The sequence below is a fragment of the Musca autumnalis genome, unplaced genomic scaffold (genome assembly GCF_047663935.1).
Source record: "Musca autumnalis isolate F117 unplaced genomic scaffold, ASM4766393v1 scaffold_1, whole genome shotgun sequence".
In the NCBI taxonomy this organism is placed as follows: domain Eukaryota; kingdom Metazoa; phylum Arthropoda; class Insecta; order Diptera; family Muscidae; genus Musca; species Musca autumnalis.
Window position 1 is genome coordinate 104,557,317 of NW_027411644.1, and position 14,367 is coordinate 104,571,683.

The 14,367-nt window shown below is 38.0% G+C and overlaps 1 protein-coding gene across 2 annotated transcripts in view; it reads left to right on the forward strand.

Annotated features, from left to right (window-relative positions):
- Positions 1-14,367, forward strand: part of LOC141403840 (protein Lilipod-like) — an 84,419-nt gene that overhangs the window by 46,437 nt on the left and 23,615 nt on the right. For both annotated transcript variants that reach the window (XM_073986871.1, XM_073986864.1), the window contains exons 2-5: positions 12,072-12,196; positions 12,334-12,473; positions 12,585-12,815; positions 13,015-13,083. In XM_073986871.1, the coding sequence (XP_073842972.1) occupies positions 12,072-12,196; positions 12,334-12,473; positions 12,585-12,815; positions 13,015-13,083 (565 nt within the window). The remainder of the gene's footprint in view (positions 1-12,071; positions 12,197-12,333; positions 12,474-12,584; positions 12,816-13,014; positions 13,084-14,367) is intronic.

Here is a 14,367-nt window from a genome sequence, read left to right on the forward strand (position 1 = left end):
GTGTTCTTTCTGTATACACAGAAAAAAACAAAAGTATGAATTTTTACTAATTCCGTTCATAATTTGTATGTCCATAATTTTAAAGCACCTCTTTTAAAGTGAATGGACAAATGTTTGTATTCATGTACACAATACTATTTTTGCAAAAGTATGAATGCTTTTCTAAAATACAAAAATAAATTTTCTAGTTTCGAAAATAAATTTTCTAGTTTCCACTACATTGCCCATTTTTTCTGTCAAAAACCGGTTATTCTCCTTGGCCTATAAAGATATGGTGGTTTTGCTTATATTGTTTTGGCCTTTCCTCCCCTCCATCGTATCTACACGCACATTGACTCCGTGTCAACAAAGCACAACAGCCTAAAAAACCACCACTACCACACTAACAAACCAAACACGTATAGATTTCGTTTGTTGTCGGAAAACACTCACTAATCAATAGCATTATTTCGCATATACAATTTTTGAATTTCTTTAATATAAATGCAACATCTAATAACTCAGGCTAGTGCTGATGGTCTCAATATGTATGTACATTAGACCGGGGCGATTTGTATGGAAGGAAAAAAGTGTTAGCGCACACTGGTCGAAACCACTGATCTAGCGGCGCGAAAGTCAAAAAATCGAACTATAAAATTGCGAAATATTTTCCATTGTATAGATTACAGACACTTTGCAGACAAAGATTTTGTTTTTATACCCTCCACCATAGTATGGAGGGTATATTAAGTTTGTTTTTCCGTTTGTAACGCATTGAAATACTCATTTGCGACCCTATAAAGTATATATATTCTTGATCAGGGTAAAATTCTAAGTCGATCTGAGCACGTCCGTCCGTCCGTCCGTCCGTCCGTCCGTCCGTCTGTGGTAATCACTCTAGCATCCACAAAAATGGAGATAGAACGCTGAAATTTTGGGAAAATGCGTCTTTTGTTTGCAGGCAGGTCAAGTTCGATGATGGGCTATATCGGTCCACGTTTTGGTATAGCCCCCATATAACGGTACCCCCCGATTTACGGTATTTTGACGTTTTTAGCTACATTTTCAGACCGATTTGGCTATAATTTGACATTTAAGGTTCTTAAGTGTCAATAAACATATATAACAAAATTTGTGGACATAGGTCCACGTTTTGGTATAGCCCCCATATAACGGTACCCCCCGATTTGCGGTATTTTGACGTTTTTAGCTACATTTTTAGACCGATTTAGCTATAATTTGACGTTTAGGGTTCTTAAGTATCAATAAACTTATATAACAAAAGTTGTGGACATAGGTCCCCGTTTTGGTATAGCCCCCATATAACGGTACCGCCCGATATACGGTATTTTGACGTTTTTAGCTACATTATCAGACCGATGTAGCTATAATTCGACATTTAGGGTTCTTAAGTGTTAATAAACTTATATATTAGAAGTTGTGAACATAGGTCCACGTTTTGGTATAGCCCCCATATAACGGTACCCCCCGATATACGGTATTTTGACGTTTTTAGCTACATTATCAGACCGATGTAGCTATAATCTGACATTTAGGGTTCTTAAGTGTTAAGAAACTTATATATTAGAAGTTGTGGACATAGGTCCACGGTTTGGTATAGCCCCCATATAACGGTACCCCCCGATTTGCGGTATTTTGACGTTTTTAGCTACATTTTCAGACCGATGTAGCTATAATTTGACATTTAGGGTTCTTAAATGCCCATAAACTTTTATAACAAAAGTTGTGGACATAGGTCCACGTTTTGGTATAGTCCCCATATAACGGTACCCCCCGATTTACGGTATTTTGACGGTTTTAGCTACATTTTCAGACCGACTTAGCTATATTTTGACATTTAGGGTTCTTAAGTGTCATTAAACTTATTTAACAAAACTTGTGGACATAGGTCCACGTTTTGGTATAGCCCCCATATAACGGTACCCCCCGATTTGCGGTATTTTGACTTTTGTAGCTACATTTTCAGACCGATTTAGCTATAATTTGACATTTAGGGTTCTAAGTGTCAATAAACTTATATAACAAAATTTGTGGACATAGGTCCACGTTTTGGTATAGCCCCCATATAACGGTAGCCCATTTGGCAATTTTAGCTACAATTTTTAACAGAACAAACTGTAATTTGACATTTGAAGGTTGTAGTGGTCACCACACATCTGCATCAACAATTTTCAACATAGCCCCAATATAACGATACTTCCCGATTTTCGGTACTTTGAGGATTTTACTTAAAATGTTTAACCGTTTGTTTTTGTATATCCCCAAAACAAACCTCCCGATTTTCCGTACCTTAGCTTTATTTTTTGGACGAACTTTCTGTAATTTGAAATTTAAAAGCCAACAAAAATTTTTCATTTAAGTTCATACTTTCGTATAGCCCACATACCTCCGAACTACCTGTTAATGACATTTGAAGTTCCCACGTTATGTACCGATTTTCGGTATTTTGAGGATTGTAGCTACAATTTTTACCCGAATTAGGAGTTATTTGACATTAAAGGCTCCCATCAAAAACTGTCAACATAGGTCCATGTTTTATTATAACCCCTATATAACGGTACCTCCCAATTTCTCGCCCACCAAAAATTGTCAACATACATTGTTAGATACTTACTTACTTACTTACTTACTTAGCTGGCCCATTACAGAACATTTGTTCTATAGGCCGAACTAAGAAGAGATCTCCATTCCTCTCTATTTGTTGCTTTGCTCTCTGGAATACCGCGCCTTTTCATCTCAACATCCACTTGTTTGCGCCATCTATTCCTTGGCCTGCCAATTCTGCGTGCACCGCCATGTGGCATGTATTCATACGCCTTTTTAGCGGGTTCATCATCGCTCATTCTTATGATATGGCCTAGCCAACGCAATCGCTGCATCTCGATACGTTTAACAATATTCATGTCGTTGTATAGCAGATACAGCTCGTGGTTCATGCGACGTCGATATTCACCGTCAACGCAGATTGGTCCGTAGATCTTTCGAAGAATTTTTCTCTCAAACACACCAAGCACTGCCATGTCTGCTTGCGCAAGTACCCAGGCTTCGGAGCCATACATCAGCACGGGTAGTATCAGTGTTTTGTAGAGCGTTATTTTTGTTTGACGAGATGTGGCTTTGTTTTTAAACTGCTTACTTAATCCAAAGTAGCATCTGTTGGCCAATACAATTCTTCTTTTTATTTCACAACTGATGTCGTTTGTTGTGTTGACGGAGGTGCCGAGGTAGACGAAGTCTTTTACTACCTCAATATTATAGGAACCAACTTCCACAGTCGGTCCGAGCTCAATGGACGCATTGCGCGTCGACACCATCAACTTGGTCTTCTCACCGTTTACCGCCAGACCCACTTTAGCAGATTCTCCTTCGACCTTTATAAAGGTATCAGTTACTTCTTTTACTGATCGACCCATGATGTCTATATCATCAGCATAAGCAAGTAACATGTGACTATTGGTGTAGATTGTGCCACTTCTTTTGACGTTTGCCTCTCGTATAACCTTTTCTAGCAGGATGTTGAAGAGGTCACACGAAAGGCTGTCTCCTTGTCTGAAACCTCTTTTGGTACCAAACTCTTCGGAGAGGTTCTTTCCTATTTTAACTGAGGACCTCGTGTCAGTTAAAGTCATTTTACAAAGCCGGATGAGCTTTGCGGGAATACCAAATTCAGACATGGCTTGGAATACCTTTGAGCGCAGCGGACTGTCGAAGGCTGCTTTATAATCGACAAAAAGGTGGTAGGTGTCGATCTGCATCTCTTGGGTCTTCTCCAGGATTTGCCGCAGGGTAAATATCTGGTCAATGGTGGACTTGCCAGGTCTAAAGCCGCATTGGTATGGTCCAATAATCTCGTTGACCATTGGCTTTAGTCGTTCGCACAATATCCCTGACACGATCTTGTAGGCAATAGGGAGTAGACTTATGCCCCTATAGTTAGAGCATACAGTCTTATCTCCCTTCTTGTGGACGGGGCACAGGATACTCAGGTTCCAATCGTCGGGTACTCGTTCTTCCTGCCAGATGGTGCTAACTAGCTGATGAATACACCTTATCAGCGTGTCGCCTCCGGTTTTGAACAGCTCGGCTGGTAAGCCATCGGCCCCTGCTGCCTTATTATTCTTCAGCCGATTTATTGCTGTCTTTACCTCATCTTGGCTGGGCAGTATACATTCAATACCATCTTCTGGGATTGGGACTGTGGTATCTTCGTCTTCTTCGCTGCTATTGGATACCAACAGATTTGAAAAATGTTCTTTCCATATCCTGAGTATACTATCTGTATCAGTTACCAAATTACCTTGCTGGTCTCTACAGGAGGATGTGCCTGTACCAAAGCCATCAGTTTGATGCTTGACTCTTTGGTAGAATTTTCGGACTTCATTCTGGCTCCTGTACATCTCGATTTTTTCACACTCCCGCTTTTCCATCTCTCTCTTTTTCCTGCGGAAAAGACGTTTCTCCTCTCTCCTTTTCTCCCTGTATCTCTCTCGTGCGCTACGCGTTGCTACGGATTGTAAAGTAGCCTTATATGCCGCATTTTTCTCTTCGGTGGCAGCACGACACTCCTCATCATACCATGGATTCCTTGGTGGAGGTCTCTGGTATCCAAGTATGGATTTTGCGGCTGTTTGCATGGAGTGGGCAATGCTTTGCCATTGCGCTGATATGTTATCGGGATGAGGAGGGCTTTGATTAAGCAATTGGGCTAGTTGAGTGGAATATGCTGTGGCTATCTGTTGTGATTGCAGCTTACCGATGTCTAACTTTCGTGTTGTGTCTGCTCGTACTTTGTTTGCTACGTTTAAGCGGGTGTGTACCTTTGCTGCAACAAGGTAGTGGTCCGAATCAATGTTTGCGCCTCGGAACGATCGTACATCCAACACGCTCGATGAATGTCTTCCATCTATCACAACATGATCAATTTGGTTTCTTGTTTTCTGATCTGGAGACAGCCAGGTGCCCTTATGAATATCGAGATGATTAAATCTGGTACTGCTAACTACCATGTTTTTTGCAGCTGCAAAGTCTATCAGTCTCATACCATTGTCAGATGTTTCACTGTGGAGACTGAATTTCCCGACTGTTGGGCCAAAGATATTCTCCTTTCCAATTTTGGCATTAAAATCGCCTAGAATGATTTTAATGTCATGGGCAGGGCAACGGTCATATGTTTCTTCTAAGCACTCGTAAAATATATCTTTGGTCTGTTCGTCCTTTTCTTCAGTGGGAGCATGAGCGCAAATAAAGCTGATGTTGAAGAATTTAGCTTTTATTCGAATTGCAGCAAGTCTTTCATTCACTGGGGTGAAGCTGGATACCAGATGTTTTAGTCTCCGACTAACTACGAATCCACAACCAAACTCATGCTTTACGTCATGGCAGCTATAATACAGTGCGTCACCTTTAGGTGTTGTTGTGACGCCTTTCCCAATCCATCGTATTTCCTGTATGGCAGTAATATCGGTCTTGTACTTTTCAAGTACGTCTGCCAATGCGAAGACTGCACCTTCTCTATAAAGAGTGCGAACATTCCAGGTGCAGATTCGCAGATCATGGTCCTTAAAACGTTTGCGGGGTTCGTCAACTTTAGAGGGGTTTGTTTTTCTTTTCTTTCGTTTTTTCATAGTAGGCTGTTTTTTCTAGGGGAGGGTTACTAACCCGACGCCCAAACCCAAGTTTTTAACGTTCTTATGGGTGAACGCGCGGCACATGTTAGCTCACTACCTTTAACGGGTGTTAAAGGCAGTTCCCCAGGTGACACCACGGGGAGGTCAGTGTCCACTTGGGATGAAAGAGGGACCAAGATAAATCCTGGGCTTTGCCATGTTAAAACCGGTCAGGACCGTTCCTTGGTATCTTCCATCCCCTACGTCACCCAATTGTTAGATATAGGCACCATAAAAAGGGCCTCCCGAATGAAGCATTTATGTACATTATCTGACATTTTAAGTTGGGGACAGGAATGAAAACTAATTATTCCATTTAAGTTCAGAATATTTTATGGTGGAGGGTATGAAAAGTTCGGCCCGGCCGAACTTAACGCTTTTTTACTTGTTTTCATTTTTGTTGTTGTAAATATTCACTCAGTTATTCACTATCAAATACAAGAGTTTTTGCTGCATCAGATTTTAAAAAACTGTTGCAATAAAATTAACTTGATTTTTGTTTAAATGTTAAATAAATTCGTAATGAAACTGGACAAGATTTATTTTTTATTAATAGCAGAGGGTGTGATTATTAGTTTGGGGACTGGAGGTACTTAGTTATATAGCAAAAATTTTTCAAAAAATTCAATTTTTTAGCGTTTTTATGGGTTGTACGCGCTTGTTCCATAGAGTGCATCTTGCAAACTTGGCCGAACTTAGGTTCGATTATTTTTTGGGGAATGAAATTGGACTCTCTGGATACGGAATAACCACATTAGGGCTGAAAATATTTGCAAATCTTGACTGCACTTTTAAAATAAGGGATTTTGCATGAAATTCATACAAATTTAGCTGTATGGGACCTAAATCAAAATATGGACCTATCTTGAGAAATGTTTGCAAGGAGGAGTTCTACCCCCGGAGACACTATAATACCATATTATAGCTAAATATGTTATTAAATATGGGATAACAAGTAAAAATTCAACGAATCGGAGGTACCATAAAAGGGGCTACATCGAAACATAAATCGGTATTGAAAATGTTTTGTAAGAAGATTTTATAAGCACTGAGAACACGGAATGCAAAATTGCAGCCAAGTTGGTTTAAAAATGTGGTCACGATATTCAAAATACCTTAAATTGGGAGGTACGGTTACATGGGGGCTATATCAAAACGTGCACCTATGTCCATAATTTTTGGTGAAAATATTTTTTGACTACTAGTACCAAATTACAGTTAATTTGCTACGAAATTGTGGCTTAAGAACCCTAAGTACCAAATTACAGTTAATTTGCTACTACTTTGCTAAGGTGCCGTTATATGGGGGATATACCAAAACATCAGCCGATATTGTTCATATTTGGCCCATTATTACCCACAGGTACAAGCTGAGTTTGTGTTTCAGTGACTTATTTCAATTCGTTTAATTATGTCTTTGTGTTGGATCAAAAATCTCAGTGGTTTGGTTGTTATATGCCAAAATATCCAAAAATCCTTTAAAAAAACTTCAAGTCAAAATCCGGGGGCTCGATTTTCACCGTAGACATATGGTCTAGTTGTCTTTTTTGCTCAGTACAACCCCAAGAATCAGAAACTCCAAGCGCCCGTGATGGTGTTCAAATCGCCCCACTCTAATGTACATATGGTATACATTGTTCTGCTTTACAAGATATACAATTCATTAAGAAAAATCAATTAGAAGAAACGTAATAATCATTACAAAATTAAATAAAAGAAACTAATTTCAAAATAAAATAAAATAAAATAAAATAAAAAAACAAAATTTTTATAGAAAAAATAAATTTATAAAAAATATAAACAGAGTTTTGAATATAAGTAACTTTTTCTTGCTTTAAAGAAGATTATTTTGAAATTAATGTATTGGTTCATATTTTGCAAAAGAAAATAGACATACATAATATATCCCATGTTTATGTTTCATTCAAAAAAGAAACCAGTATATATTGCTTTATGAATTAAGTTCATACAATGTAAAAGTCTGAACATTGGAATCAATTTTTGAACACTATTCATAAATTGAATGAATTTGTTTTTTCTGTGTGTCCTCAACTTGTCGATAGCCATACATATTTTATCTGAAGTCTGATAAGTAGGATGGGTGGTCCCAGCGGGGTTGAGTCGTTATCTGTCGCCAGTAACGAATTCTCTCGAAGCATTATTTCTCCCTTCCCATTTACACATATCAGCATATAACTTAGATCGAGGTCTAAAACTGAATATATCGTGCAACGGAACAGTCATGATAGCCCTTGACCTTTTCGTTGGGGTCGTTCCCGTTGGGCTTTCGATTACACATGTAGGTTAAACTGTCTATTTATACCCTACACCACTATGTGGGGAGGGTATCATAAGTTGGTTTTGGCTAAAAAGTTTGTAACGCATCGAAATAATGGTCGTAGACCCATACTTATATATACCAAAATGAATGTCTCCACGAGCTGAGTCGATCTGGCTATGTGTGTCCGTCTGTCCATCTAAACTTTGTAATGGCGCTACAGGTGGCAATTTTGATCGGATCGTCACCAAATTTTGGGTGTTGATGAGGGTCCCGGAGGGGAAGAAGCCTATTGATTTTGGTTAGGGTCGGATAATATTCAGGGGTCGGAATGGGCAAAAAACTTATTTCGAAAAAAAGTCACCGATTCATTTCAAAGCGAATATCTCCGCATCTATAAGGGGTATATCAAAAGCAAAACCTGCTAATGAAAGTAGAAAATATCACCTTTACAACGATGTAGGTTGTCGTAGGTAGTCAAACAACGAAGATATCGCAATAGTCGCTAATACAACATAACTTTTCATTTTTGCGATTTTAATTATAATGACGAATATCACAGCTTTGGATAGGGAACTTCCAAAAGCAAAGCCTGACTATGAAAGCAGAATGTCCTACCTTTACAATAATGCAAAGTAGGTTGGCGTAGATGGCCAAATAACGGAGATATAGCAATAGTCTACCGACTATTACATCCCATAAATCTCACTTTTCAATTTTTTTTGAAATCGCGCTACAGGTCGCAATTTTGATGGGATCGTCACGAAATTTTGGGGATTAATGGGGGTCCCACAGAGGAAGAAGCCTATTGATTTTGATGATGGTCGGATAATATTCAGGAGTCGGAATAAGCAAAAAAGCTTATGTGGAGAGAAATCAACGTTTTTTGTTACGCGAATATATCGAATATATCTGAAGAAGAAAAGATCTCCTTTATATTGATGCAAAGTATGTTGTTGTAAGTGGGCAAACAACTGAGATATCGCAAAAGTCAGTAATATATCCCATTTTTCCATTTTTTGTAATCACGCTACAGGTTGTAATTTTGATCGGATAGTCACGAAATTTTGGCGGTTGATGGGGGCCCCACAGATGAAGAAGCCTATTGATTTTGGCGATAGATACAATTTAGGGGTCGGAATGGAGAAAAACTCATGTGGAGACAAATTCAAAGTTTTATTCATTGTGAATATATCGGCTTCTAGTAGGGGTATTCCAACGACAAAGTCTGTCAATGGAAGAAGAAAATATTACCTTTACATTGGTGTAAAGTAGGTTGGCGAAGGTGGTCAAACAAGGGAGATACCGCAATAGTCGGTAATTCATTTAATTGTTCCATGTTTTGGAATCACGCTACAGGTCGCAGTAGCGAAAGAGGAAGAGGCATATTATGTTTGGTGGTAGTCGGATTATATTCTCTAAAAGAAATGTTTACCAGTGAAAAGGTTATGCACAGGGGTAGTGGTGTAGGGTATTACATGGTCGGCGCGGCCCCGTCCCGACTATAGCCTTTGCTAACTTGTTTTGCATAAAATGACTCTAACATGGAATAACTTACTAAACACGCTCCGATTTTGTTGGAATTATTTTTTAAAGATAAGTATAATTTCGGTCTTCAACGAAACATATACTTTTTGGAGGGACAGACACGGTTACTAGGGTTATTTTAGCTGTTTCACCTGAATATGTGAGTTGTTCCCTTATAAGTGTGTATAAATCATGTGTTTTTTAGAATCGCTAGATATCCAGAATGATTCCTTCCGCTTCAAGAAACTTTCCGCTTTCAAGAAAAAATCCGAAAATCTAAAAAATCCCTAAATATTGACCTTTGACCCCGAATAACTGTTTTTACACACATAGGACTGTTGGGGACTTTTAGGACATTGCTTCTAAAGACAAACCCTAGCTCTCCACCAGAATTCAGCTTTGTGAGAATTTTTGCTATTTCAATGTCTATTTTGACTGGACTATTAAATTTAAAATGAATAAAATATCCACTGCTCAATGCACTGAAAGGATCTTCACCATTATGAAGACTTGCTTCTTTGCGGATTCGAGAGTGATTTAGTAGTTGTCCACAATTTACTTAATCCTGTGCCAATATTGCATTGCTTCAGGTGGTCTGGCCACTTATGCTCGCCAATTAGCCTGTTGACTTCAAGACTAAGTTCCCTAATTATAGTCCTGTCGCCACTGCTGGGAAATTTGATCAAATTTCGGGTATTCGACCAACAGGTATGTAACGAGCGGCAGCAGCTGTGATGTCCCAAAAAATTATCTCAGCTACCTGAGGGAATGGACAGCTCTTTGAAGCGGTGATTGGTAATTTCTCTGAACCATTGCCAATCAGCTTTTCCATGGTTCAGAAAACGGCCAGCGGATAAGAAGTCGGGTGGGCACAATTACACCTTTTTCAGATGTAATTCGAATCATTTTGGTTGTATTTCGAGAATTCCATTTGTAATTCGAAACATTTCAATTGAGATTCGAATTATTCCATTTGTAATTCGTATGTATCCATTTGTAATTCGAATTATTGCATGTTAATTAGAATTATTCCATTTGAAATTCCATTTGTAATTCTAAAAAACGAAATATAAAACCAATGCAACAAAAATTTAATAAATTTTTGTTTCGAATTTCAAATGGAATAATTCGAATTACAAAAGGAATAATACGAATTTCAAATGGACTAATTCAAATGAAATAATTCGAATTAGAAATACAATAATTCGAATTTCGATTGGAATAATTCAAATTACAAATGGAATAATCCGAATTATAAATGGAATAGTTCGAATTACAAATGAAATTCTCGAATAACAACTGAATTGTTTCGAATTACAAATGAAATAATCGAATTACCAATGAAATGTTACGAATTCCAACTGGAATGTTTCGAATTACATCTGAAAAAGTGTATTCATCGGCGGTATGTACACATTAAACAACTCTACCTCGGCAGCCGCATAATTTACTGCTACCGCCATACATCTCATGTATGGATGTAAGCTTAAACGAAAAAGTTTTGCACTGGACAGACTGGTGTATAGGGAAGGCAACTCCTGCTCCTCCGGTTCTTGAACGATCCTTCAACAAAACATTGTAACCACCGCAACGTAGCAAGCTACAGGTGATGGTGAGCGTTGTTTCCTGGATCGCGGCGACCATGATGTTTCTCCAACTCATAAATTCTACAATTTCGATGACTTTGTTGTGGAGACCGTTGCAATCGAATTGCAGGAACGATGCATTTCCGGGTCGGGCTGAACAACAATATGTGGTGTTAGATGCTGCGTTTGATGTTTGGGGAGACTGGGGGTCATATTCCGACGACGACGTTGAGAGATTCTCTAAGACCAGAAGAGCCTCTGAAGTGCACCCATTCCCTACATCCATTACATCTCACCCATGTTGACATGAAAAAAAAAATTTAATTTTTTTTCCAATTTTTTTTTTTATTTTTTGTTTTTTTTTTTTTCAAAAACATTCCTATTTTCATGCAAAATAAGAAAAAACTCAAATATTTAACCTTCAAATTCCAAAGTTTTTAAAGTATCGGATAGCTTCTTATGTTATCTGTCGAACACAAAAAATATCTCTATCCGTTGAAAAGTTACAGAGTTTTTACCAGAAAAAAAACGAAAGCACAGTGGCGCCGTGAGCATCCTTGCCACAATCTAGTGGACAGGCTTCTCACAACCAGGCACGTCAATATAGGTTTTCATGATCTAGAGAGAGAGGTCCAAATGTTCAGGCAGAGCCTTTAAATGAACGAGGCAATCAGGCAGGCCTGAATAGCTTTTTTTGATGCAGTTGCGCAGGCAGTAAAAAGGTACAGTGACTGCCCCCATCCGACGCTGCAGAATTCCAAGTCCAATCCAAGTTTTACATGCGCTGACAATATCAAATATTGAAGTGTTTCTGAAAATTTCTAGTACATGTTAAAGATCAAACAATTTTTTACTGTTTCAGTAAAACAATATATACAAAATGTGTCATCTTTCATTTAACAACTTTCTCTTTGTGCAAAAACTTCCATTATTATTTTACTGTTAAGCTCTAAAAATAGACCTCATTACATCCACTCCTAGTAACACATCTCTATATATTATCTCTATTTTCAGATATTCCTATTGCTTTTAATAGTTTTATACTTTGCATCGTACGTGTTAATTTCACGGTTCAGACGTAAAGATCGTGATGATCTATTTTCCAATGATGAAGACGAGTTGCTAGTGTATCGAATAAGGTAGGAAGGACATAATTGAAGATTGGATATGGATAAAATACATTCTTTATTCTAATAAAATTTAATAACTTCTTCATTTTTTACTTCCTATTCCTCATGTACCATCCCGACTACTACTAAATACCAATCAACAACAGCTCATGGCTTTGCACATTTTCAATGGCAATTGCGGTTGGTGCGGCTCTATTGTTGCCCGTTTCAATAGCCAGCAATGAAGTATTGCTACTCTATCCGAACAGTTACTACGTCAAGTGGCTAAACAGTTCATTGATCCAAGGTAAGTGAGTAGTAGTTGTTGTGATTGACTGACTATCACAAGAGCATTGCAATCAAATGTTATGCTTGATTTCAAATGTTTTTTTTTTCTTCTTCTTTTTCTTCATTGCAGGTCTTTGGAATCATGTTTTTCTATTCTCCAATTTGGCATTATTTGTTTTCTTGCCATTTGCCTATCTATTCACTGAATCAACTGGCTTTTCTGGTCACAAAAAGGGCATCATAGCCAGAGCCTATGAAACTTTTACAGTATTTAGCCTATTGGCATTTGTTGTATTGGGCCTGACATATGTGCTGTCAGCCGTAATGGATCCAGAAAAAATTGGATTTCTCTCATTGTTCAGTAAGTATGCCAATCAAGAACAAAAATCGTTTGCATTACAGCGGAAATTGTTTTTTTGTGGCGTGGTTATTAATTTAGCAAAGCCACACTGCTGCAGTTTCCATTTGTGGGTGCAGTTTCTTTTTTGTATTCTTTTGTTTTGTCTTTTATGCCCACATTAATTACCTGTTGTCTTTTTGCTCTCTTTTTTCCTTTACAGATTTAGGCAGCGTTCATTTGCCATTTTTATATTCATGCGTATCGTTTTTGGGTGTGCTTCTACTACTCCGTAAGTTGAAAAAACATTTTTGTTGCCGTTTGTATTTTTAATTTGACTAATTACATTTGCCACTGTGGGCGGGGGGCATATCAGATTATAAACGACAATTGTGTTGCATTTCCATGAATTATACTCTATTATCGGATATATTCAATCTAAAACAATAAACCGATGTGCATGAATGTGTCCGCCATGCCGTACACGCGGTTTTTGTTTTATCAAATAAATTATATTGGTATTTCAGTGGTAGGGTACTAATTAATAAGTAGTAAAAATGGAGCAAAGTTTAATGGGTCTTGTTGCCAGAAAAGTTTTAATAAAAATTATAATTTTTTATGACCAGCATCAAACCCCCATCGACTATAAAACTTTTTATGTTGACTACGTCATTACTGTTGACAATTTAAAATGTTTACACAGACATAAAGATAATTGCATCGTCTTTTAAAATAATAATCTGACAATCAGACAAGAAGGCAGCCGAATCAAGAGCGATTCTTAACTGCAGAATTATTTTGTAATAAATAGAATTTTGTATGGCTTTATGTTTTCCACATAGTACCGTAATGGGTAATCAACAAACCAATCGATGTCAGACCCTCGATGGATATGCTACTTAGGCAAACTTCATAAAGTCTACTTTGAAAAGAAGTATCATAGATAGCGATTGGAATTTGAATGCAGAATATCCAGAGTTGCAATGGCCGCAATATACGTGGAACCCGCAGTATGCTCTACCTCCATAAGGTAGAGGTGAAAATCTTTGTGGGCTTCATTAAAGGCAACAACATGGTAAGGTGGTAGCTTACATGAAGATGGGATGACAGTGCAGAAATGAAGTTAAACGGTTATTGCATGCTGGACATGTGTTCTGCGTTATCTATCCAAGTTCAGTAGGAATTGAGGTGGCTGCACCAACTGGATCTTAGTTGAGCCTAAACAAGTCTCGAATGATGGGTGATCTCCGAGAACGGTATTCGTACGATAGGCTTATATAGCCTCCACAACAGCATCAGTATGAATACTACTCAAACCAATATGCCTGTTGATCTAGAAGTTATTTTTGGCACCAGTCTCTTTACGTCATGAAAATTTTCCAGACATGCATGAGCTTGGGGAACCCATCTCCTAGATGTTGATTTGGTTGATTTTTTCTATAGCATTCAAGCATATACTTCATCGACAACAACTTATTGCCAAACCATTGAGATTTTCTTTTTTTCACAACGGATTTCTATTGATCCTTCTTCGTTTTAAAGGGGTGGATAATGTCTTTCGAACAAGTTATTATTT